This window comes from Biomphalaria glabrata, chromosome 10, assembly GCF_947242115.1.
Source record: "Biomphalaria glabrata chromosome 10, xgBioGlab47.1, whole genome shotgun sequence".
Classification (NCBI taxonomy): domain Eukaryota; kingdom Metazoa; phylum Mollusca; class Gastropoda; family Planorbidae; genus Biomphalaria; species Biomphalaria glabrata.
Genome location: NC_074720.1, coordinates 20,684,504 through 20,711,362, shown reverse-complemented (window position 1 = coordinate 20,711,362; position 26,859 = coordinate 20,684,504). Strand labels below are relative to the sequence as shown.

General features: G+C 37.0%; 1 protein-coding gene across 5 annotated transcripts in view; it reads right to left on the bottom strand.

The window, feature by feature from the left end:
• The window catches only part of LOC106074398 (LIM domain only protein 3-like), a 179,260-nt gene that overhangs the window by 103,233 nt on the left and 49,168 nt on the right, over positions 1-26,859 (bottom strand). For 3 of the 5 annotated variants that reach the window (XM_056044173.1, XM_056044172.1, XM_056044171.1), the window contains exon 2: positions 26,118-26,253. In XM_056044173.1, the coding sequence (XP_055900148.1) occupies positions 26,118-26,247 (130 nt within the window). In that variant the 5' untranslated portion in view covers positions 26,248-26,253. Of the gene's footprint in view, positions 1-8,210; positions 8,938-26,117; positions 26,254-26,859 lie in introns of those variants that run through there. The other 2 variants (XR_008780191.1, XM_056044170.1) reach the window with 1 other exon arrangement.

Sequence of the window (26,859 nt, the reverse complement as noted above, 5' to 3'; positions counted from 1 at the left end):
TTATTCCTCCACAATAGCACAGAAATAGAAACAAATAATTAATAAATAATTAACTGTAATACCAAAGTAGTGCAAACAATCAGGTGACAGTCTAGTTATAGATACAATATGATGTATTAGAATTGGTCCTTGTATTTGTATTAGAACTGGTCCTTGTGTTTGTATTAGAACTGGTCCTTGTAGTTGTATTAGAACTGGTCCTTGTGTTTGTGTAAGCGAGACCAATCGTCACAGTAGACCTGAATGCTGATATGCTAGTCACAAAATTTGGGCATTTTTGGCCAATAGCCTGTTGCCACGTCACAGGTCTCTACGATGTCGCAACGAGCTATTGGCCTCCACTATCCACAGGTTGTGACGTTGCAAGTCAGTGTTGAGGCCTTCTCTAACGATTGGTCACGGTGTAAGGAGCACTGACTCCTACGATGAAAGGTCCGACTCAGTCCAATGGTTTTGTGTGATAGTAGAGGGGTTTATTTTCGTATTTTGGAGTGTGTTTGCGTGTTTCTGATGTAACCATGAGTAAAACTATGTAGGAAATATGGTTGCATAAGCTGAATAGATTCTGATGTAACCACGAGGAAGTCTGACGTAGTTGGAGTGAAACAGGAAGTAGGGAAGAACAAGCTGCAGACGAGGGACAGTCGTGGAGCAGAAAAGTGACTTGTAAATGGTTTCAAATTGATCAAGAAAGTTTTTCTTCCAAGTTTCTACATTGACGCCATTAAGCTATATATATATATATATGTTTTCAAGGAGAATGAAGTTCAGTTTTGCTTACATTAAAAAAAAAGAATTATGTTTTAAGTTTGGTATTAAGAAAATATACGGTGTAGTTGTACTAGATGCTTGGGGCTACAACCCAACGATCGTGTATCAACAGTTGAACTACTACTTATGATCAATAGACCTATATACATTTCTCCTTGCTTTTTATTTGCACTGCATCAGCTTCGGGTCTTTAGAAAATACAATTTCGCCCCAACAAGATAGGAACCCCCTTCCAACCCCTCCCTTAGCCAACTTTGAAAAGGCAGAATACTGTGATTTATAATAAATATAAATAGAAATGATCTTTCTCTCAAAATGTCTTTCAGACCCCCAAAAGCCCTGTCTACTATGGAGTGAGACTCAGCATGCCGTGACTTCCTGTCTGCTGTGACAGCTTTGTCCAAGTCTTGCTTTTATAAGATTTGTTGGCATAATCTTCTAATTGGCAATTTTCTCTCAGAACTTCAGCCGAAATATTGGCTTCGTCTTCACATCCCCCCATCTCTCTCTCTCTCTCCTCTCTGTCTCTCTCTCCTATCTCTTCAATCCCGTGGACCAGGCGGGACGTGTCTCTAGTTGATGGACAACAAGATGGACAGAGTGCGGTAGGAAATTAACGCAGGGAATCATTCCTGTGTGTGTGTAAGTTGAGTGGGAGTAAGAAACTAGTTTGGAAGAATAAACTCCAGGCGTGAAATAAAATAAAAACTTCACATGATACGTTCATATTTACTGCACCGTTTTCATTACCAAATTCACATTTCGTTCACCATATTGTCACCACATTCACATTTTGTTCACCATATTGTCACCACATTCACATTTCGTTCACCATATTGTCAGCATATTCACATTTGTTCACCATATTGTCACCACATTCACATTTGTTCACCATATTGTCACCACATTCCGTTCACCATATTGTATTGTCACCACATTCACATTTCGTTCACCATAGCTGAACCTTTCCAAGATATTTTTTCTACTTCATTACTAAACCATGAGATACCACCTGTGTGGAAGTCATCTATAATTGTACCTGTGCCAAAGGTTTCCAAACCGAAGGAAATGAACGACTATAGACCTGTTTCACTTACTTCCATTGTGTCTAAATGTTTAGAAAAATTGGTTAAAATGTTTCTTCTGAATGATCTTTGTAATAAGTTAGACCCTTTACAATTTGCTTACCAAAAGGGTAAAGGTGTAGACGATGCCATCCTAAATATTTTAAACTGCGTCTACAAACATCTGGACTTATGCCTGGTATGGCAATCTGAGCATTAAAAATAAACATAAACTTAATAGAATCCTAAATGCTGCTGGCAAAATCATTGGCAAAAAACAAACCCCATTTGGGCAGTTGATTGAGACCAACATCTATAAAAAAAGCTAACAAGATCCTCGAAATAAAGAATCACCCTTTGTGTCAGGATTTTGTGATTTTACCATCACAAAAGAGATACAAGACATCGATAGCAAAGACAAACAGACACAAACACTCTTTTGTTCCCCTGGCAATCAAATCATTAAATAAGAACAATCTGGTATAATCTTTGTCACATGTAAATTATGAGTGAGTCTGGTGTGAATGTACACTTTGGCTTCTTATAGTTATAATGTTTTTTGTTTGGTGTAATGCACAAATTGTAAGACAAATTTCCTTAAGGATAATAAAGATTATTATTATTATTATTATTATTATATTGTCACCACATTCCCATATGTTCACCATATTGTCACCACATTCACATTTCGTTCACCCTTTTTTCACCTCATTCACCTTTAGTTCACCATATTTTCACCACACGTACTATGACGTAAACAGACGTGTCTAGATCGGACTTTTTGGTTACTCCAAGCACTTCAGTAAATGTTCTACTTCTAGTTTAGGTGAACAAGTGGGCTTAGATTTGTGTGTGTGTGCCTAACTTTAGAACTGGCACTAAAACTAACACATAGTATGGGGCCATGTTGACCATTGATATAGACAGAGAATCTGTAGCAGTGGAAATACCGTGATTGTTCAAATGTTTGCTTTATATTCTATATCTGAATGTTTATTGAGATGTACAATAGAATCCTGTGCTTACTATTTAAGTATGTATGCACCTTCACACAATCTTTCATTCCCTCTCTGACAGTGATTCTCTGTAATTCTTCTATCTAAACAAGTCTTTGTCCAGTCCAACTATTGCCTCTTATTTATGACAAGTTTTCATTGCTGAGCTGACATTGTGTACATGAACTCTTGTTGCGTCTCAACACATTTTGTACAAAGGATCACTAAAGAATTATTGAAGTCATTCAACAATTGTGGCAGAACATGTTAGGGAGCTAAGGGAACTCACAATGGTAGTGTTTTCTTCTTGCTACTGAGAAACAAGGAAACTACTTTTGATTTTTTGTTTAGATAAAGATACAAGAAACTATTTGTTTACTTTACAAAACAATCAAACGATGTGTAAGTAGGGATAGAACACGAGGACAGTCAGAACGTCTCCTCATAAAGAAACTTGATCTCAAGAACCTTCCAGTGTTATGAAGCCTTTAGTAGAATCACCAAGTACCAGCTAAATTGCAGTACTACAGGACTCGGGGATAGGACCTCGTAACAGATGGAAAGTGTAGGCCCACTTTAAAAAAAAAAAAAGATTACATAAAATTGTGTAATGAATGAATGAGTCATTAAAAGTAGTTAAAGTACTTCTAGATAGTTTCACTAACAGATGGAAAGTGTAGGCCCACTTTAAAAAAAAAAAAGATTACATAAAATTGTGTAATGAATGAATGAGTCATTAAAAGTAGTTAAAGTACTTCTAGATAGTTTCACTTTACGCCACATTGCGCCCCTATGTCTTTCCTCCCTTCTACACAAGTCAGCGAGTGCGCCCTGCCATAGCATGGACAGAAATACACCAGTCCATCGGATAGATCCAAAAGAGGCAGAGGCCAGTTCCAGTACAAGCCTTCCTCCTCAACGGCCACTTCCCCTTGAACAAAACAACAACAACAACAACAAACAAACAAAAAATCTAAAAATATCCTTTAAAAAAAATCTAAGGGAAAAAAATCCTCACTTAGAACTATATCTCTCAATAATGTAGAAGTTATTTTCCTTATTCTATATTGATTACAATAATTAACTACCAATATTTAATAGATTAATTGATTATTTTTTCTTTTGATTCATGTAGAGTACTAGAAATACGTGTTTCAAGTTCACATTTGAAGGAGAACGGGAAAAAAGCCCTACATAGCCGTATCTGTGAATACTACAGGATTACTTTCCCTTGTTGGTATCAAACAAATAATTGATTACCAGTACCTAATTAAACTTATTTGATACTCATCTGTATTGATTCATGCCTTGTCTATGCCATTAAATATTTGTGTTCAGTTTGTGTGAGAAATGATCTGTAAAAACTTGTTACCATACAGACAGAGTGAGTTGAAAGAAGCTTTGTAAACAAACAAGAAAAAAAAAGAATTTTTTTTTTTAACAAAGCTTAAAGAGAAGAACTGTATGTATATATGTATATACATATACATCTATCTATATTGTATGACTTATTTCCCATAATCAATATCAAAAGAAATCAATTAGTTACCACTAACTAATTAATCAATTTGTTGATTTTTTTTAATGATTCATATTTTGTAAATACTTGTGCAAAGTTTCAACTTGATCCGAGAAGTAGGAGAAGTAACGTGTACAATAACTGTACCAGACAGAAAGAGTGACAGACAGAGTTGATAGAAGCTTGGTACAAAAAGCATGGCGATTGTATAAGGCTGATGCGCAAATATACAAAGACCGCAAATATACAAAGAGAGTTTGGAAGGGGGAGGGTTCTTCCGGAGGATGTTTTTGGCGAGAAATGTTTTAGTCACATTATATATGTTCATTTTATGACATGTCTTAAGGGGAAATGCTATACAGCTGTTTTGTATGTGTGCTCATGTTGAAACGTATTTGTTACGTCTAGAACAAGAGTTAAGTTTGTTGTGTAACTAATGTTATAGCACTAACTAATGTTATATCACTAACTGATGTTATAGCACTAACTAATGCTATATCACTAACTGATGTTATAGCACTAACTAATGTTATATCACTAACTGATGTTATAGCACTAACTAATGTTATATCACTAACTGATGTTATATCACTAGCTAATGTTATAGCACTAAGGATGTTATAGCACTAACTTATGTTGTATCACTAGCTAATGTTACATCACTAACTGATGTTATAGCACTAACTAATGTTATATCACTAACTGATGTTATAGCACTAACTGATGTTATATCACTAACTAATGTTATAGCACTAACTGATGTTATATCACTAACTGATGTTATATCACTAGCTAATGTTATAGCACTAAGGATGTTATAGCACTAACTTATGTTGTATCACTAGCTAATGTTACATCACTAACTGATGTTATAGCACTAACTAATGTTATATCACTAACTGATGTTATAGCACTAACTAATGTTATATCACTAACTAATGTTATAGCACTAACTCATGTTATAGCACTAACTAATGTTATATCACTAGCTAATGTTATAGCACTAAGGATGTTATAGCACTAACTTATGTTGTATCACTAGCTAATGTTACATCACTAACTGATGTTATAGCACTAACTGATGTTATAGCACTAACTGATGTTATATCACTAACTGATGTTATAGCACTAACTAATGTTATAGCACTAACTGATTTATAGCACTAACTGATGTTATATCACTAACTAATGTTATATCACTAACTGATGTTATAGTACTAACTAATGTTATATCACTAACTAATGTTATATCACTAACTGATGTTATATCACTAACTGATGTTATAGCACTAACTAATGTTATATCACTAACTGATGTTATATCACTAACTAATGTTATATCACTAACTGATGTTATATCACTAACTGATGTTATAGTACTAACTGAAGTTATAGCACTAACTAATGTTATAGCACTAACTAATGTTATAGCACTAACTAATGTTATAGCACTAACGAATGTTATAGCACTAACTAATGTTATAGCACTAACTGATGTTATATCACAAACTAATGTTATAGCACTAGCAAATGTTATATCACTAACTAATGTTATATCACTAACTGATGTTATATCACTAACTAATGTTATATCACTAACTAATGTTATAGCACTAACTAATGTTATATCACTAACTAATGTTATATCACTAACTGATGTTATATCACTAACTAATGTTATACCACTAACTGATGTTATATCACTAACTGATGTTATAGCACTAACTGATTTATAGCACTAACTGATGTTATAGCACTAACTAATGTTATATCACTAACTGATGTTATATCACTAACTAATGTTATATCACTAACTGATGTTATATCACTAACTGATGTTATAGCACTAACTGAAGTTATAGCACTAACTAATGTTATAGCACTAACTAATGTTATAGCACTAACTAATGTTATAGCACTAACTAATGTTATAGCACTAACTGATGTTATATCACAAACTAATGTTATAGCACTAGCAAATGTTATATCACTAACTAATGTTATATCACTAACTGATGTTATATCACTAACTGATGTTATAGCACTAACTAATGTTATAGCACTAACTAATGTTATATCACTAACTGATGTTATATCACTAACTGATGTTATAGCACTAACTGATGTTATAGCACTAACTAATGTTATATCACTAACTAATGTTATAGCACTAAGGATGTTATAGCACTAACTAATGTTGTATCACTAGCTAATGTTATATCACTAACTGATGTTATAGCACTAACTGATGTTATAGCACTAACTGATGTTATAGCACTAACTAATGTTATATCACTAGCTAATGTTATAGCACTAACTGACGTTATAGCACTAACTAATGTTATATCACTAACTAATGTTATAGCACTAACTGATGTTATAGCATTAACTAATGTTATAGCACTAACTAATGTTATATCACTAACATTCTAACGTGTGATTTCGATTCTCAGGGTTCGAACCCGGCACCATGGAGGCGACATGTATACTGTATGTACTATATTAGAGTATAGTGAAAACATGTTTATTCTAAGAAGAGGCTGAACCTAAACATCAACCTGTTATTGGACATGGCCAACATTTCAAGAGAACACTATTTTCAATGCAAATTTGTGAAATGTTCTCTCTTCGTCCTCTGTAGACTTCAGACTTTAGTGGACATAACTTTAGTGGACAAAACTGAAGTGGACAGAACTTAAGTGGACATAACTTTAGTGGACAGAACTTCAGAATGAAACGAACAAATCAAATTGAATACAAATATTTCCTCCTCCCCCCTGCGACCTCTCTAGCTGGGTGTGTAGCTTTGTCTGAAACATTGTTACAATGAGATTGAAAACAAAAAACTTTGGAAACGAGAACTATGTTACAAAGATGAATAGAAGAATTCAATTCAATGATGAATCCTTCCACTCTTTGCCATCATGCTCATATAGTAAGGTTGATAGTGTTTTATCCTACTGTCCTTTACTTCACTACCATCAATGTTAGACAGGAAAGTTTTAGTTGGCTATTCATTATCTTATAATATAAAGCAGAAAGGAAGACATATGTATCTATGTTAATAATAGAAATCAAAACCGTTAGACCAATCTTGATGAAACTTTGCAGAAGTGTTCCATGGGTATTAACTAGAACAGTGACGTATATTCCAGTTGTCGCTGTAACAAACCTAAGACCCTCAAAAAAAAAGTTGCCAACTCTATGAAAGTATTACTATTTCATGGATCTAGGCCATGTTTAACCAAATTGACATTCAAATTTGTTGTTCTAAAGCATTTTTCATACATTCGTTCGCTATAGCTGCGAGGCCGTGTTGACATACATTTTAATAGTGCCAGTCATGAGTTGCGTACATTTAACAAGAAAGGTCACGCATGCACAGAGAAAAGGCTCCACGCAAGCGCAGAACGAAATCTATCCCAGCCAATATTTAACTCTAGATCCATATTTATCTATAGATCTTCTTTATACTTTAACACACGAACATACAAAATAAAAAGTCCATATCATAATTAATACAATATATGTAGGCTTACAAGCAAATATTGTTATTTAAAAAAATGGATTTAGGTCGATTAGCTATTTTGATAGCTCCATTCAGACTATTTTTACATTCATGCATTCGCTTTACTTATAACATTATTATTTCTTTTAATTTTTCCAAAACAATCTCAGTGACTATATCGACAGTGATAAGCAAATTAAGACCCACGGGCCGCGGGTAAAATATGGCTAGTTGTTTATAAATCGACATTCTATATATGGGCAAGTTTCCCTCTAGCGCGGTGTTGATAGTGAGTTAAGTAACTGAGGACTCTAGCGCAGTGTTGACAGTGAGTTAAGAAACTGGGCACTTACTCTCTATGACAAGCTTACTGAATACATCGCCATCTTTCTCTGACGTCTCCTCCTCCACCACGGTCAGTTGGTCCACATCTACGGTAATCCCAGGCTCCACGCAGGTCACCTCGACATCGCTGGACACACTCTTGTTCTCCAACAGCACCTCGGAACCCTGGCGCAGGTCCAGAGGGTCTTCCCAGAGGAGCTCCATCCCAAACCGGATGTTAGCAGATCATGTGACTCTTACGATGGCCAATGGCCAGTGTGTTTCCTTGGCTGAATACAATATAAGATCTAGCCCAAAGTGAATCAATACGATTTAGTAGCGTACTGCTGATACTTCGCAGTATTATAGAAGTGATATTACAAGAGATAGCAACCAGGAGAGTACAACAACATTTGTATTTTCAATCTACTGGATAGAGATCTCATACACCGTTCAGAAAGTTACCAAACTAGACTACATTTTAAACATCTGATCACACTCATATTAATACAATTTGTCTTTATGTCACTAATGTGATGCGAAATGAAAATAAAACGCAAAGTCTTTCACCAATAAAAGAACGAACATTCCAGTTCTCTCTCAATGAAATCACACAGACATCAACTTCCGGTCATGTGACAGGAAGTACTCTCCCCTTGTATGCACAGATCTGAGTGAAAAGTGTGCATCAAAGCCATGTAATAAACAAAATGTCGAGAGAAACAAATCCTGTTTTCTGAGCAAAGAACAAAAGCTCCGAGTGAAATAAAAAGAAAAACAAAACCAGAGACGGAAAATAATAAACTGTAAAAGCAAGAGGCGTCTTCTCTGGAAGAATCTGACGGGAGCGTATGCACAGACCTTTCGACCAAAACCATGTCACGTGTCGGCGATGACGTGTAGTGTATTCAATAGTTACACGTGCTTCGCCCGGTAAATTGTTGCACTAGGGAAAATTAGTTTCAATAATAACTGTTTTTATCTACTGCTTTAACGATTGTCCCTGGAGGCACAGCTGGAGGGGAGGAAGCAACATTAAGAGGAGAGGGGAAGAGGTAAAAGGAGAGAAAGAGAGATGAAGCTGGAGAGGGGGGGGGGTGAAAGAACCATTTATTCATTGTCAGTGAGATTGTTAAAAAAACACAACATTTTGAAGTAGTATAAAAGAATCTTACAAAAACATTTTGTGTGTATTTACTGTACCGCCATTGTTCAACTCTTTTCTTAAGACTCTAAAGATGAGCGGTAGCGACGATATTTGATTTCCACGTTGAAGGGCGCAGGGAGCTTTGACGATAAAGAGCACTACATAAGGGCGCCGATCGAATAAATTCACCATTGATTGTGCCCCTCCCTATTCTGAAGTGGGTAGAACAAAATAAAAGAGAATTCCGAGGGAGCGAGAGGTCTGTGGCGCCGCACGTTTGTGTACCGTCACTGGTTTGGGGGGGGGGGGGGCGCGAGGAGGTTAAACAGATAATAAACTTGTGTGGAGCGATAAACTGGCGGTGTCAGAATGGAGTCAGAGTTTGGTAAAGAGAGCGGTAAGTAGGAGGCGTCAACACTGAGTGGAGTCATACTTCAGTAAAGAGAAGAAAGAGACATGGAGAAGACCAGAATGTGGACTTCCGGTAAGTTGGGAAGGGGGGGGGGGGGTAAGACGTCTGGAAACAAATATGAAGCTTTACCACGGAAAATCAGAGATAGATTAGATCAATCGATAGACAGACAGACATATAGATAGATAGATAAATAGATAGATAGATAGATAGATAGATAGATAGATAGATAGATAGATAGATAGATAGATAGATAGATAGATAGATAGATACATACATACATACATACATACATACATACATACATACATACATAGTATACTTATAAGAAAGAAAGAAAGAAAGAAAGAAAGAAAGAACGATAGATAGATAGATAGATAGATAGATAGATAGATAGATAGATAGATAGATAGATAGATAGATAGATAGATAGATAGATAGAAATCGTGTAAGAGGGAGAAAGGGAAGACCTTGAACTTTTTTAGAAATCAAAAAGTCAACATGGTCTCCATTCATGGAACATCCAGAAAGTCCAGTTTACTCCGCTGTATGGGAAGATTCCAAGTCCAGTTTATTCCGCTGTATGGGAAGATTCCCCAGTTTACTCCGCTGCATGGGAAGATTCCAAGTCCAGTTTACTCCGCTGCATGGGAAGATTCCAAGTCCAGTTTACTCCGCTGCATGGGAAGATTCCCCAGTTTACTCCGCTGCAAGGGAAGATTCCCCAGTTTACTCCGCTGCATGGGAAGATGCCAAGTCCAGTTTACTCCGCTGCCTGGGAAGATTCCAAGTCCAGTTTACTCCGCTGCATGGGAAGATTCCAAGTCCAGTTTACTCCGCTGCCTGGGAAGATTCCAAGTCCAGTTTACTCCGCTGCATGGGAAGATTCCAAGTCCAGTTTACTCCGCTGCAAGGGAAGATTCCCCAGTTTACTCCGCTGCATGGGAAGATTCCCCAGTTTACTCCGCTGCATGGGAAGATGCCAAGTCCAGTTTACTCCGCTGCATGGGAAGATTCCCCAGTTTACTCCGCTGCATGGGAAGATTCCAAGTCCAGTTTACTCCGCTGCATGGGAAGATTCCAAGTCCAGTTTACTCCGCTGCATGGGAAGATTCCAAGTCCAGTTTACTCCGCTGCATGGGAAGATTCCAAGTCCAGTTTACTCCGCTGCATGGGAAGATTCCAAGTCCAGTTTACTCCGCTGCATGGGAAGATGCCAAGTCCAGTTTACTCCGCTGCATGGGAAGATTCCAAGTCCAGTTTACTCCGCTGCATGGGAAGATGCCAAGTCCAGTTTACTCCGCTGCATGGGAAGATGCCAAGTCCAGTTTACTCCGCTGCATGGGAAGATGCCAAGTCCAGTTTACTCCGCTGCCTGGGAAGATGTCAAGTCCAGTTTACTCCGCTGCATGGGAAGATTCCAAGTCCAGTTTACTCCGCTGCATGGGAAGATTCCAAGTCCAGTTTACTCCGCTGCATGGGAAGATTCCAAGTCCAGTTTACTCCGCTGCATGGGAAGATGCCAAGTCCAGTTTACTCCGCTGCATGGGAAGATGCCAAGTCCAGTTTACTCCGCTGCATGGACGAATCAATGGATTTGTCATCACAAAAATTCTTCTTATTCTTATAAGGCATGTTCTGTTGTGGTCGCTGAGTGTGATGGTAAGAAGTGACTTTCAAATGTAAACATTCCATTGATTGTTAAGAGCACGTTAATCGATCAGGGTTCGTTGATCAGAGTGTCATAATTGACCAATACGGTCAGTCGAATAATAAAATGGCCCTCGATTGGATCAAGATCCTCCGTTGACAATATCCGTTAGTCCATCGCCATCCGTAGCTCGAGTTTCCACGCGATGTGAAAGTGAAGGATCGAGGTTATTGCTGACCAAACAACGACAGGAGGTAAGAGAAGATAGAGGAGAAAACAGACTTGAAGGCAGCATCAAATAATGCATTGACAGGTATTAAACAGAAACATTCTAAACACCTGTAGTTTTGAACAGATATTAAACATTCTAAACAACTAGTTTTGAACAGATATTGAACATAGACATTCTAAACAACTAGTTTTGTCAGATATTGAACATAGACATTCTAAACACCTAGTTTTGAACAGATATTGAACATAGACATTCTAAACACCTAGTTTTGAACAGATATTGAACATAGACATTCTAAACACCTAGTTTTGAACAGATATTGAACATAGACATTCTAAACACCTGTAGTTTTGAACAGATATTGAACACATTCTAAACACCTAGTTTTGAACAGATATTGAACACATTCTAAACACCTAGTTTTGAACAGATATTGAACACATTCTAAACACCCTGAACACATTCTAAACACCTAGTTTTGAACAGATATTGAACACATTCTAAACACCTAGTTTTGAACACATTCTAAACACCTAGTTTTGAACAGATATTGAACACATTCTAAACACCTAGTTTTGAACAGATATTGAACATAGACATTCTAAACACCTGTAGTTTTGAACAGATATTGAACACATTCTAAACACCTAGTTTTGAACAGATATTGAACACATTCTAAACACCTAGTTTTGAAAAGATATTGAACACATTCTAAACACCCGTGATTTCGAACAGATGGTGTACAAAGTTTACACATGGCCCTTTGTCTCATGGGGACGCAATGAACATCCAATGGACTAAACCTTCTTTAGCCGATCTCTCTTTCAGATCCCCCCCTCCCCCTTTGGCCTTTTTTATCCAGTAGATAAAACATGAATCACGCGCATATAGTCAAAGTGTCGTCATGTGACATCCTTAAACCAAACTTCCTCAACTACAACATTAAAAAAAAACTTATTGACAACAGCTTCACAATGGGTTTTCCCCGCAGCCTCGCCCAGCCTGAACTAAAACAAAGGTTATTCTTGTTAAGATTCTAATTCTGGTATTGATCGCTTGTTACACAGGAAACTTCTTGTGTATTACCAAGACAACTGTAAATGTTGAACATCTTGAGACAGACTAAGATAATAACCTATTTAGGATACTTAACAATGGCGTCGCTGTTGGTTTTACTGCTGGTGTTCACTAAGACTCATGACACTCGAAGCTGTTCATCCGAAATTCTTGGTCATTTGATGGCGAGTTACAATTTCTTGTAGAGTTTTTTTTTTTTTTTTGCCTCTTCTGGTATAAAATTCATCCACTAAAGTTGTGTCAATGGAATGGATCGCCTTTCAAATCATTCAATTGACTTAACTATTTTCTTTGTTTTCTAAAGAAGTGACATCAATATACTAAAACGTTGAATACGAGATTTATGTGAGGAGGTTGTCTCTTAAAAGGGAATATGTCTAAGGAATCAAATGATAAACTTTGACAATGTGCGAATATGATTGAGGAAATAAATTGACAATCTATAACATTTTAATTTACAGGTTGGTATAATGTCAAACAATTGACAGATAAACTATGATAGAGTTACATTGAAACACTAAGTAAATATTTATTTTAAATAAAGAAATGGAAATCACCAAACCAGAGCCGGTCCTAGCAATTGCGGGGCCCTATGCGAAACTGATTGCGCGGGGCCTAGTCTGGGTGAGAATAGGGATAGTAAGAGAAAATTAAGATTTTGTATTAGAAAATAAATTCGGGTTTGCATTTTATTCATTCTTTTCTAAGTACAAAATTGCGATCAAGTTAACTTTACTTTACGAATCTTGCTACCTATGGCATATTTTTATGCCAGTGACTATAAAAGTAAATACGGTATTGGTTATGGGGAAAATTTGTCCGATCATTACATTTTATTACATGAAAGCTGACATTGCTTTTTTTAACGCGCGTAGAAATGACGTTTTCCATAATGAATGACACATACAAATGATAATTTTGTCTATTTTTCATGAGATTTTTATGAGTTTTCAGGAGATTTTAATTAGTGCAGCAAATTTTTCGTATATAATTTGCAATTAATAATTACACATAGAATTAGCGCGGGGAATATGAAAGCGCGAGGCCCACTGCGACCGCATAGGTTACAGTGGCCTAAGACCGGCCTTGATCATAACCATACACTAAAGCAGCTAAGCCAATTAAAATATCTAACAATGGATGCTCATTCTGAATGAAGCTGTAACCTAATTTCCTTGTCAGACACCGCTAAATGAATCTAATGTACATGAAAAAATTTAGCAAAATGTAATCTGCATCATGAGTTGACTTAATGTAATCTGCATCATGAGTTGACTTAATGTAATCTGCATCATGAGTTGACTTAATGTAATCTGCATCATGAGTTGACTTAATGTAATCTGCATCATGAGTTGACTTAATGTAATCTGCATCATGAGTTGACTTAATGTAATCTGCATCATGAGTTGACTTAATGTAATCTGCATCATGAGTTGACTTAATGTAATCTGCATCATGAGTTGACTTAATGTAATCTGCATCATGAGTTGACTTAATGTAATCTGCATCATGAGTTGACTTAATGTAATCTGCATCATGAGTTGACTTAATGTAATGGCAGCAGGAAATTTAGCTGCCTTCCATTCTTCAAATACTCGAGCTATGTGAGGACAATCATTTAATTGCTTACCCATACATTGTAGTCCAAGGTAGATGGGAGTAGATCTTAGTCCAAGGTAGATGGGAGTAGATCTTAGTCCAAGGTAGATGCGAGTACATCTTAGTCCAAGGTAGATGGGAGTAGATCTTAGTCCAAGGTAGATGCGAGTAGATCTTAGTCCAAGGTAGATGGGAGTAGATCTTAGTCCAAGGTAGATGCGAGTAGATCTTAGTCCAAGGTAGATGGGAGTAGATCTTAGTCCAAGGTAGATGAGAGTACATCTTAGTCCAAGGTAGATGAGAGTAGATCTTATTATAAGGTATATGAGAGTACATCTTAGTCCAAGGTAGATGAGAGTACATCTTAGTCCAAGGTAGATGAGAGTACATCTTAGTCCAAGGTAGATGAGAGTAGATCTTATTATAAGGTATATGAGAGTACATCTTAGTCCAAGGTAGATGAGAGTACATCTTAGTCCAAGGTAGATGAGAGTAGATCTTATTATAAGGTATATGAGAGTACATCTTAGTCCAAGGTATATGAGAGTACATCTTAGTCCAAGGTAGATGAGAGTACATCTTAGTCCAAGGTAGATGAGAGTAGATCTTATTATAAGGTATATGAGAGTACATCTTAGTCCAAGGTAGATGAGAGTACATCTTAGTCCAAGGTAGATGAGAGTACATCTTAGTCCAAGGTAGATGAGAGTACATCTTAGTCCAAGGTAGATGAGAGTACATCTTAGTCCAAGGTAGATGTGAGTACATCTTAGTCCAAGGTAGATGTGAGTACATCTTAGTCCAAGGTAGATGAGAGTACATCTTAGTCCAAGGTAGATGAGAGTACATCTTAGTCCAAGGTAGATGAGAGTACATCTTAGTCCAAGGTAGATGAGAGTACATCTTAGTCCAAGGTAGATGAGAGTACATCTTAGTCCAAGGTAGATGTGAGTACATCTAAGTCTCAACATTCAGAATTAAGTTCTGATTAAATTCTAATTAAATTCATTCTCTTCTTCACTCTCGTGCTTCTTATTTATTCATTTATTTTTCAATCTCTTAAAAATTTTTTGTCCTTTCACTATAGATCTATTTCTCTCCTATAATAATCTCTCGTGCATTATCTCCATCTCTGCGGCCTACTTCTCTCTCCTGTCACTCCCCCTTCATCCTTCTATCTCTTCTGTATATTTCACCTCTCCTGTTCACTTTCTCCCCACCCCACTTTACTATTCCCTCAACAAATTTAAACATTTTCCACTCAACTACCCGTAAAAGAAAAAGATTTTAGAATATTTTTGTCAATAGTTACATTGACTTTAATGTGGACAAAATCTGTAATGTTGTCCTTACCAACCCACACTTATACTGTAGCTAGAACAATTCGTATTTGTTAAACAATACCATTAATACGTTTAGTAAGACCTTAGTAAAAACTTAGTGTAGGTCCAAGAACCATAACTTTAGATATATATTTTAAAAACTAAACATAGAAAATAAAACTCGCCACTCCAACGTGAAATATCAGACACCAACGTGTACATCAACTTTCCATGGACAGACTGTCAACTTTATGATCTGTCAAAATCTCACTTTAAAAAACCTGACCGCCCAACTCGTCCATCACTAGCTCCACTCCCGTACACTGCAGTTCAATCATCTGTAGTGTCTCTACTCAAATATAAAACAGGATTGTGTAATTTCCCGAAACGACCAGTACAATTCTAAATGGCCACTAAAATATCTTTAATCTCACAAGTAAATATCAGATGCTTAAAAGCATTGTCTTATGAAATATCAAAACAGATCTATAATTCAGAGTAAACCCCCCCCCCCCCCCCAAAAAAAAAGTTTTTCTTCTACCATCACAGGAAATGAAATATTAGCTCACCCCTCCCTTCCAGCTGGGCCAATCGGAACTTACACTTTGAAACTCTTTCTACTAGAGAGCACCACAGCGATCACACTGATATGTCCCACCTCCCTTTTATTTTCCTTCTTCGTCATTAGCAAGGGAGACAAATCTTAGAATATTCTATTACCTAGTCATCTCTTAAAGTGACAGCCCTTGGCAGTCAGGAATCATTAGTCAGTGGGAAACGATCAAAACTATAAAGAGAGGTGGGGGGGGGGGATGGGGGGGGGTAGGGAAGTAACTCTTATCATAACTCATTAGTTTCCTAGCCGCTATTATCTTCTCATTGCTCATTGTTTTAAGTCTTCAATACATATTATTTCTGTCCCAGCCAATTTGTCTTCCTCTGCTCGATCTATCACTTCTGACACATATATTTAGTAGCAGACTTTTAGCATACAACAATGGTTCTCACAATTTCTATTTCAAGAATCCCTGCTTTTTGTTTTTGTTGTCTTTTTGTGTGTGTATGTTTTATTGGTGTGTTCAATGAAATATCGCGTCACAATATTTGGGCAGAGATTCCATTTAAAAAAAAACAAACAGACGCTTGTCAAATGATTATTTTTCATGCAAAAAGCTAAGACAGACAGACCGACAGACAGATAGTTATTTTATTGTTCCCACTTTTCATGTTCCTTCACGAGACAAAGACTAGACGTAATGCTTTCTTGTTTTTACTGTCCAGGGTAACGAGGATGTTACTTAGCCAATGACCAATGACCAATCATTTTAAGGTTCGCGAAACAAATGTCTCTGAAAATTGACCTCGCACCTGGACACGACTCTGAGTGGACTCTGTAAGTCAGTAGTAGTAAAGTAGCAATTTCAGTTGGGGCAGTTGATGTAATGGTCATATGGATCCTTTTTTTTTTTCGCCTTGACTGTCAGGAATCCTAAACATTTAATATCTTCACATAGAATCTAGAGCCATAGGTTAGGAATCTACAGCCATAGGTTAGGAATCTACAGCCATAGGTTAGGAATCTAGAGCCATAGGTTAGGAATCTACAGCCATAGGTTAGGAATCTAGACTCATAGGTTAGGAATCTAGACTGATAGGTTAGGAATCTACAGCCATAGGTTAGGAATCTACAGACATAGGTTAGGAATCTAGAGCCATAGGTTAGGAATCTAGAGCCATAGGTTAGGAATCTACAGACATAGGTTAGGAATCTAGAGCCATAGGTTAGGAATCTACAGACATAGGTTAGGAATCTAGAGCCATAGGTTAGGAATCTACAGCCATAGGTTAGGAATCTAGACCCATAGTCTCACTATCTTTCTAATGAACATTGTCTCACTATCTTTCTCAATATCTTTCTAAGGAACATTATCTCACTATCTTTCTAAGGAACATTGTCTCACTATCTTTCTAATGAACATTGTCTCACTATCTTTCTAAGGAGCATTGTCTCACTATCTTTCTAATGAACATTGTCTCACTATCTTTCTAAGGAGCATTGTCTCACTATCTTTCTAATGAACATTCTCTCACTATCTTTCTAATGAACATTCTCTCACTATCTTTCTAAGGAAAATTGTCTCACTATCTTTCTAAGGAACATTGTCTCACTATCTTTTCTCAGGAAAATTGTCTCACTATCTTTCTAATGAACATTGTCTCACTATCTTTCTGATGAACATTGTCTCACTATCTTTCTAATGAACATTGTCTCACTATCTTTCTATGGAATATTGTTTTGTCTTACTATCTTTCTAATGAATATTGTCTCACTATCTTTCTAAGGAGCATTGTCTCACTATCTTTCTAAGGAACATTGTCTTGTCTCAGGAACATTGTCTCACTATCTTTAATCAGGAACATTGTCTCACTATCTTTCTAAGGCACATTGTCTCATTATCTTTTCTCAGGAACATTGTCTCACTATCTTTCTAAGGCACATTGTCTCATTATCTTTTCTCAGGAACATTGTCTCACTATCTTTCTAAGGAACATTGTCTCACTATTTGTCTAAGGAACATTGTCTCACTATTTGTGCACGACACCAAACAAAGTTGTGACGTAACATGAAGTCGATCAATGAACGAGAAAATATGACGACGCTGTAAAGAAAGATGGCGATGTCACCAAATCGTTGGAAGATGAAACTGTCAATAGTGTGAAGAACAGAGAAGTCTTGAAATACTCAAAAGGCTGAGCTGATACAATTCAAACAAACACGAGAAGATTCAATAGAAAGATGGCAAATATTTGCAAGGCACATTGTCACACCATTGGTGAGAGACATGCAGTAGACTCGGTTTTTCACTGGACTAAGGTTTGCCACACATTTTCTTAATTTAAAGATGAGTCCAACCTGTAATACTTTTATTGTACTTGTCCGCCTTATAGCATACTCTCGTCAATACAGCGGCCGATTGGCTAATTTTCAAGGACCATTAATTTGGCGGGGGCTGTAAGGGATTTCGCCTCTGCAAAGCTCTGCTAAGAGGTCGCTGCGTAATTGAGCGTCCGCCACCGCTGCGTAGTCCCTGCGGACCGATAATTGGTAATGCTCACTTCCGGAGATAATTGCCACCAATCAGCGCTGTGTGCTTCATCCGGGTATAAGCGCGCAGTAAATCACCAGATCGATGTCCGTTGGTCGGCTACTTTCAGGCAAAAGATGAAAAGGGCGATGGTCAATGCTGTATGACCAGAGCTCTCAAAGAGAAGAGGTTCTTAAATCATTGATAGAGAAAGGAAAGTCCCTGGAATAGAAGTAACAGGATTAGGTCAATGAGTTTGACACGACTTTACCAAAGTAGACAAGATTGTACCAGGCGTGGTCTTCAGACGCGTCTGAATGCTCTGGGTAAGAACTAAACTTTCACAGGCATGTAGATACTGAGATTAAACTAAACTTTCTAGGCGTTTAGATACTGTGACATTAAACTAAACTTACAGAGGCGTTTAGATACTGTGAGATTAAACTCAACTTTCTAGGCGTTTAGATACTGTGACATTAAACTAAACTTACAGAGGCGTTTAGATACTGTGAGATTAAACTAAACTTTCAGAGGCGTTTAGATACTGTGAGATTAAACTAAACTTACAGAGGCGTTTAGATACTGTGAGATTAAACTAAACTTACAGAGGCGTTTAGATACTGTGAGATTAAACTAAATTTACAGAGGCGTTTAGATACTGTGAGATTTAACTAAACTTTCAGAGGCGTTTAGATACTGTGAGCTTTAACTAATGTTTCAGAGGCATGTAGAGAGTCTGTGTGCTCTTGTTAAAACTTAAGACGCTGCCCAATTATGACTCTAAAGCTGCGTTCACTTTTTTTGAAATTCTAATAGGTCTTTTTTTTTTTTAAAGTAATCTGTCTAAGATATTCACAGCGCATTTCTGTCAGGATGCACTATGTACATTTACCCATGACTTAATGACTGTTTTCTAATTGTCTGACTGACCTTTCTGTTATTAAGCACCAGGCATAGTACTTATATAGAGATTTTAATGAGTTTAGAATAACGTGCCAGATTATAGAAAATCGGAGTCACATGATTTCTGAAAAAACAAAAAGATACAATGTACGAGTGCTAAGATAATGTCGAGACTGAATGACAGATCAGCTTACTGGGAACATGGAAGATCAGCTTACTGGGAACATGGAAGATCAGCTTACTGGGAACATGGAAGATCAGCTTACTGGGAACATGGAAGATCAGCTTACTGGGAACATGGAAGATCAGCTTACTGGGAACATGGAAGATCAGCTTACTGGGAACATGGAAGATCAGCTTACTGGGAACATGGAAGATCAGCTTACTGGGAACATGGAAGATCAGCTTACTGGGAACATGGAAGATCAGCTTACTGGGAACATGGAAGATCAGCTTACTGGGAACATGGAAGATCAGCTTACTGGGAACATGGAAGATCAGCTTACTGGGAACATGGAAGATCAGCTTACTGGGAACATGGAAGATCAGCTTACTGGGAACATGGAAGATCAGCTTACTGGGAACATGGAAGATCAGCTTACTGGGAACATGGAAGATCAGCTTACTGGGAACATGGAAGATCAGCTTACTGGGAACATGGAAGATCAGCTTACTGGGAACATGGAAGATCAGCTTACTGGGAACATGGAAGATCAGCTTACTGGGAACATGGAAGATCAGCTTACTGGGAACATGGAAGATCAGCTTACTGGGAACATGGAAGATCAGCTTACTGGGAACATGGAAGATCAGCTTATCAGTAAAACTAGACTAAATTACCAGTAAAACAAAAATTGTATTTGTCACTGGTAGCCAGTAAAACAAAAATTGTATTTGTCACTGGTAGCCAGTAAAACAAAAATTGTATTTGTCACTGGTAGTTTTCCTAAATGTCTGGGAAAGTTGGAAGTTTAGACTGAAGCCATATATATGAGAGAGGAAATGCTACAGATATGTTGCTGGGTATAAAAGGAAGAGAACCTTTTAGTTACTTGGGTGCTACTTCATTGCTGGGTAGGCAGATGGAAGAATAGCTAAATAGTTTATAGACAAACATCAAGTTTGTGACACAGTGTCAAACAGTAATGTCTCGATCAACTTGTCTTTGTCTTGTTGATTAACTTTATCATTGTCTCGATCAACTTGTCTTTGTCTTGTTGATTAACTTTATCATTGTCTTGATTAACTTTATCATTGTCTTGATTAACTTTATCATTGTCTTGATCAACTTTATCATTATTTAATAAGGATGTCTTCGGACCAACAGGTGTTTTAGAGAACATTTTTACACCGCCGAGAAAAAAATCTTGGTTAAGCGAATGTATAGTATTTAGTATCTAATACTAGACTATTCCAATGATAAGCCTTTAAATCTAGACTTAGAAGAAGAAGCACACAAGTGTCCAGAACATTCATTTATTCAACTCTTGAAGCAATAATGCTTTACATTCGGAAATACCCAAAAGCGAAACTCCTTTCATGAACGCGAGCGTCCTTTCAAAACCGAAGTTGGACCTGGACCAAATTTATATATATATATATATATATATTAATTTAAAATGAGAACGGTCAGACTAGAGTTTCCCTTTGTGGTCAACGAGCTAGTAATTCTTTGCTCGGCGATATACATCAACTGTTAAATTTCTAGGAAAATCGTTAAAGCCATTTTTGAGATCAGCCGTCCATGCATGTTCCTGGCAGGTTCCACGTTCCATGAAGTTCTGACTTGAATAGAGGTATTGTAAAAAGGGACATCTGACGTAACTTACAGATATATAACTTTTAAAAAAAGTTAAATTAGAACCTCAAAAATTGAAAGATGCAAGAATGTAAAACCACTACAAAATACACACAATGTGATATGTCAGCATAGACCATTACTTTTGTACCGCTGTCTACTCACAGTGAATCAATCAGAATGCTAGATAGATCTAGATGGAGATAACGCCATAAAAACTTGTGGGCCTCTAGGAACAGAAGAATGTACTCCAGCACAGTGGCAGCGAAAACTTTCATTTGATAGGGACTCAAGGAGCTAGAGAGGAGGAACAGATCAGCCTTAAAAAATTGAGAGAGAGAGAGAGAGAGAAAGAGAGGGAGAGTGGTTGTGTGTGTGTGTGTGATGTGTGTGTGTGACAGAGAGAGAGAGAGAGAAAGTCGATCCAATTATCTCTGGTGTCGAGATCAATAAACACATGATTGGCGTCAACAAAGGGAAAGCAATGAAATGATTTCTGTGTGATATCCAAGAATTCTTTCCCCTGACTTGACTCCCGTTTCTTACGTAGTGGGGTCCATAAATGGCTAGTCTCACTCCCACCTAGTTTTTTTTTTTAACTGTTGAGATTTATTTTGAAATGTGTTCAATGAAGTCTTCATTCGGTAGATACCTGCCAGTCAATTGTAGTTTTATTTTGTATATAATCTGTTTATGGACGTAACTCATATTCAATTCTATTTATTAGTTTAAACAGACAAAAGACCTATGTTAACAATTGAAAAGAAAGGTGGTGTTATGACGGTACGGAGAAAAAAAGATGTAGATGAAAAGCAAGAGATAAAGGGACTGCGATGAAAAGCAAGAGATAAAGGGACTGCGATGAAAAGCAAGAGATAAAGGGACTGTGATGAAAAACAAGAGATAAAGGGACTGCGATGAAAAGCAAGAGATAAAGGGACTGCGATGAAAAGCAAGAGATAAAGGGGTTGCGATGAAAAACAAGAGATAAAGGAGTTGCGATGAAAAACAAAATATAAAGAGATTGTGATGAAAAACTAAAGATAAAGGGGCTACGTTTGAAAATAAAAATGAATTTCTAACATAACATTTTGTTCATTTAAATCAAATAAATAATTGTATCGACCCACAAGAGAAGTAAATTATAACGATAATATAGGAAAGAATGTCAAGAAAAAAGAAAACACATAAGATAATCGTATAAATCCTTATTATACATTCTTACCCCTCCCCTTATATGACCCCAAACTTAATTTCTTGATTATTTCTATCCCGGAACTAACCCAATGTTACAGGTTGTCAGGAACGTGTCGGAACTAACCTAATGTCACAGGTTGTCAGGAACGTGTCGGAACTAACCCAATGTTACAGGTTGTCAGGAACGTGTCGGAACTAACCTAATGTCACAGGTTGTCAGGAACGTGTCGGAACTAACCTAATGTCACAGGTTGTCAGGAACGTGTCGGAACTAACCTAATGTTTCAGGTTGTCAGGAACGTGTCGGAACTAACCTAATGTTTCAGGTTGTCAGGAACGTGTCGGAACTAACCCAATGTTACAGGTTGTCAGGAACGTGTCGGAACTAACCCAATGTTACAGGTTGTCAGGAACGTGTCGGAACTAACCCAATGTTTCAGGTTGTCAGGAATGTGTCGGAATTAACCCAATGTTTCAGGTTGTCAGGAACGTGTCGGAACTAACCCAATGTTTCAGGTTGTCAGGAACGTGTCGGAACTAACCTAATGTTTCAGGTTGTCAGGAACGTGTCGGAACTAACCTAATGTTTCAGGTTGTCAGGAACGTGTCGGAACTAACCCAATGTTTCAGGTTGTCAGGAACGTGTCGGAACTAACCCAATGTTTCAGGTTGTAAGGAACGTGTCGGAACTAACCCAATGTTTTAGGTTGTCAGGAACGTGTCGGAACTAACCCAATGTTACAGGTTGTCAGGAACGTGTCGGAACTAACCCAATGTTACAGGTTGTCAGGAACGTGTCGGAACTAACCCAATGTTACAGGTTGTCAGAAACGTGTCGGAACTAACCCAATTTTTCAGGTTGTCAGGAACGTGTCGGAACTAACAAACTACCTATTATAAGATGTTCTTTTAGTGTTTACATATCTGAGTTGCAATCATTGCTCTAATTTGACAATAAGATTAATAAACAGATTAGTTGACCTACTTTATGTATAATATAGAAAAAATTTTTTTTTTATGGGTTAAACTTTAACTTATTTCAATACTTAAAAAAAAAAAAGAAAAAAATTAAGAGTTTCCCAAATGTAACAATGGTGTCAATAACAGTGCACAACGAGACGAGGAAAAACAACAAAGCAACAAAACAACAAAGTAACAAAACAACAAAGTAACAAAACAACAAAGTAACAAAACAACAAAGTAACAAAACAACAAAGTAACAAAACAACAAAGCAACAACTTAAACCAACAAAGCAAAACTTCATTTTGAAACGAGTTTCAGAAGTCAAAAAAACTCGTTAATTAAATCAATACAAAATTGAGTAGCTATGTTAGTTAACGTCTACGAACATTTTATTGACCCTCTACATCTTGTCTACGACATTATTCTAAGATACAAGCTTTACAAAATTATTCTAAAGCAAAGACCAAGACTTAGTGGTTATCAGTGTACCTATCCGCTGAACCACTCGCCGAGCCAAAGATGCATTGACAGCCGACTTGGATCACATGTACAGCGTCAAAGTTCACGAACAAGACTTTTCATCCTGCAGCGAGGAGACCAAACATCCCCCTTCGTCTTTCAACAGGTCAAAGGTCAAACGGAAGGTCATACATGGAATCCAGCTAATCTTCCCTCAAAGGTCGCCTCAAGTTATTGACTCATCTCATCACTTAATAGGAAAGTTTCAATCAAGATTATTTCATGTAAGGACATACGTCAAAAAGTCAATTTGTAACAATTGTGTTTGGTTGTTACTTATAATTGATTAACTCAGAGAACTCATTCCCCAGACTAAACAGGGTAGGGGTCGTGCTGAAACATATTCAAGTCATGATCATACTCGACATGGATAAAACATTGCATTAGATGTCACTCCCCCCCCCCCCCCGGAATAGGAGAATAGTTTTGCTTTTGTTTTTCTTATATTGCATTTAGAAACAAAAAACGTAAGATGGATGACCCTCCCCCTTCTTGGCTACGCCCAAGTGTTCCTTATTATTGTCAACATCGTCATACGTTATCTAGCCTGTTATTATTTGGCGCCCATCGCGATGGGACATCATTCTGTGGAATTAGTGTCACGCCATATACACAGAAGCGTCCACACACATAGATGCAAACAAGCACTCACGCACACAACATGAACAAATCTGAGTGGAACAAATGAACACAAAAAAAAAAAAAAAAAACGAGAAGAGTTGCCCCTCAACAAACTAGATGTAGATCCGCTTCTGCCACTCGGGGATAAATGGCGGGTCTACATCTTGCAAATAAAATCACGAGGATAATCTCCCCTAGATGACAGAAGCAAAATGGCGTGCATCGCATGGGAGATAATTAATACAGACCTGGCCGAAGAGGTATGTCTAGAATGAATATATCTTCTGTTATTGATGATGGTCAATATTTTGTCACGAGGGAGCGTCTCAGAAAAAAAAAATATTTTGCTGATTTTGTGTTACAATTTCTTTTTTTTTTTTTTTAATTATACCAGATTTCTGTATATTTTATGGATAGGGAACATTTGTTTTTCTCCTTGTATCATACAAACATTGAGAAACTCGTTTTTATTTAGATTAATAGCAGCCACTGTTCAGAGAAACAAGATAAAAAGGAAAGTAGGATAGATTCTCTGTATTACATGTGGTATTAGTATTAGTATCATGACTGTAATTCCTATAGATCTACTCAAGTAGATACCTATCTAGTGCTAGTCCTATAGATCTACTCAAGTAGATACCTATCTAGTGCTAGTCCTATAGATCTACTCAAGTCTATACCTATCTAAAGCTAGTCCTATAGATACAGACTTACAAGATGGTGCGCAAAATGTTATTGATCGTCTGAAGATTTATTTCACTCTTGCCTGAACACATGCGGGAATACCCGCTGACGTATGTGTGCTCAAGCTATAAAATGTCTAAACCTCTAGACCAAATTAAATTTTGAAGAAAATTATCATTTCAACAAGTATAACGTCAAAACCAAGCTCTGTTACCAATAAGGTAGCAAATATTTTCCCAAAGACATACATAAATCATCAAATTAAAGCCGTTTTCGAGATCTGTGTTCGTCCACCCACCCTTAACCCTTGAAAAGGTTGCAAGCTAAAAATAGCAATTGTAAAAAGGGTCCAACTTTTGTTACGATTGTTGAACAAATTTAGTCCTAATGCGCATCAAGTTGTGAATATATGACTTAGTGTCACCCTGAGAAAAACTTCAGGTAACAAAGGTGGAAGGACTTGTTCCGTAGTACTCTGGCAAAGAAATAGTCGGTATGGTGGAGTGCCTCAAAGCTCTCATGTGACTGTCGGAAATGACCTTCACCTTTATTTTCGTGCACAGATAGTGTTGACGGGTATGTATACTTGTGAAAATGGCGACAGTGCCATAGACTGCAGACGTGAGTATCAACTAAAGTTTGTATCAGGTGATGTGTGTGTGGAAATGTTTGGAAAAAAAAAAGACAAAAAAAAAACAAAAAAAAAAAAAACAGATGTACTTACAGTCCAAATCATGAAGTTGGTCACTAAAGTCCAGTTTAGTTTGTAAATCCAAAGTAGGCATATCATGGAGGTCATCGTCCTCCACCAGCGCTGGATCCAGACAAGGTGGACTGTTGTCTTTGCTGTCCATTCAGTTCTGACCAAGAGAAAACAGAAATAGAAGATGCTATTTGAAGAAAACATTTCTAATCACTATCTACAATTGTACATCTTGGACGTCATGTGGATGTCATTTAAAAAATAAGTGTTATAAAAATGCCTTTTTGTTAATTTTAAAAAAATTGAATTACAAACGCCTTGAAACAATATAGTCTTTAAAAATAAATTTCAAACTAGAAATATATAACTGCTTTAAGAAAATTGTTAATTAGATTAATTATCTAGCTGAACCTTACTCTACTAGACATATACAGCAATACTAAGCAGTACAAGTAGGCCTACTCATTAGCTCTTATAATTTCTTCTACTTTTTCTTCTAAACTCAATATAAAAAAAGTTAAGACCGTTCATCATTTATTAAGCTGATGACTCTTTGTAGGAGTGGTTGCTTTGCTCTTGATAACTAGCGAATTATGAAGTACCGCCCCCTCCCCCTCCCAAAAAAAAAAAAAAACAATTCTGTTTAAGCGCATGTATACATCTACTCAGAGTTAATAAAATTCTAATGACAGGCCTATAGATCTAGACTTAAAAAGAAGGTGCGCAAAATGTATTTATTTAACTCTTTAATGAATACCTGCGG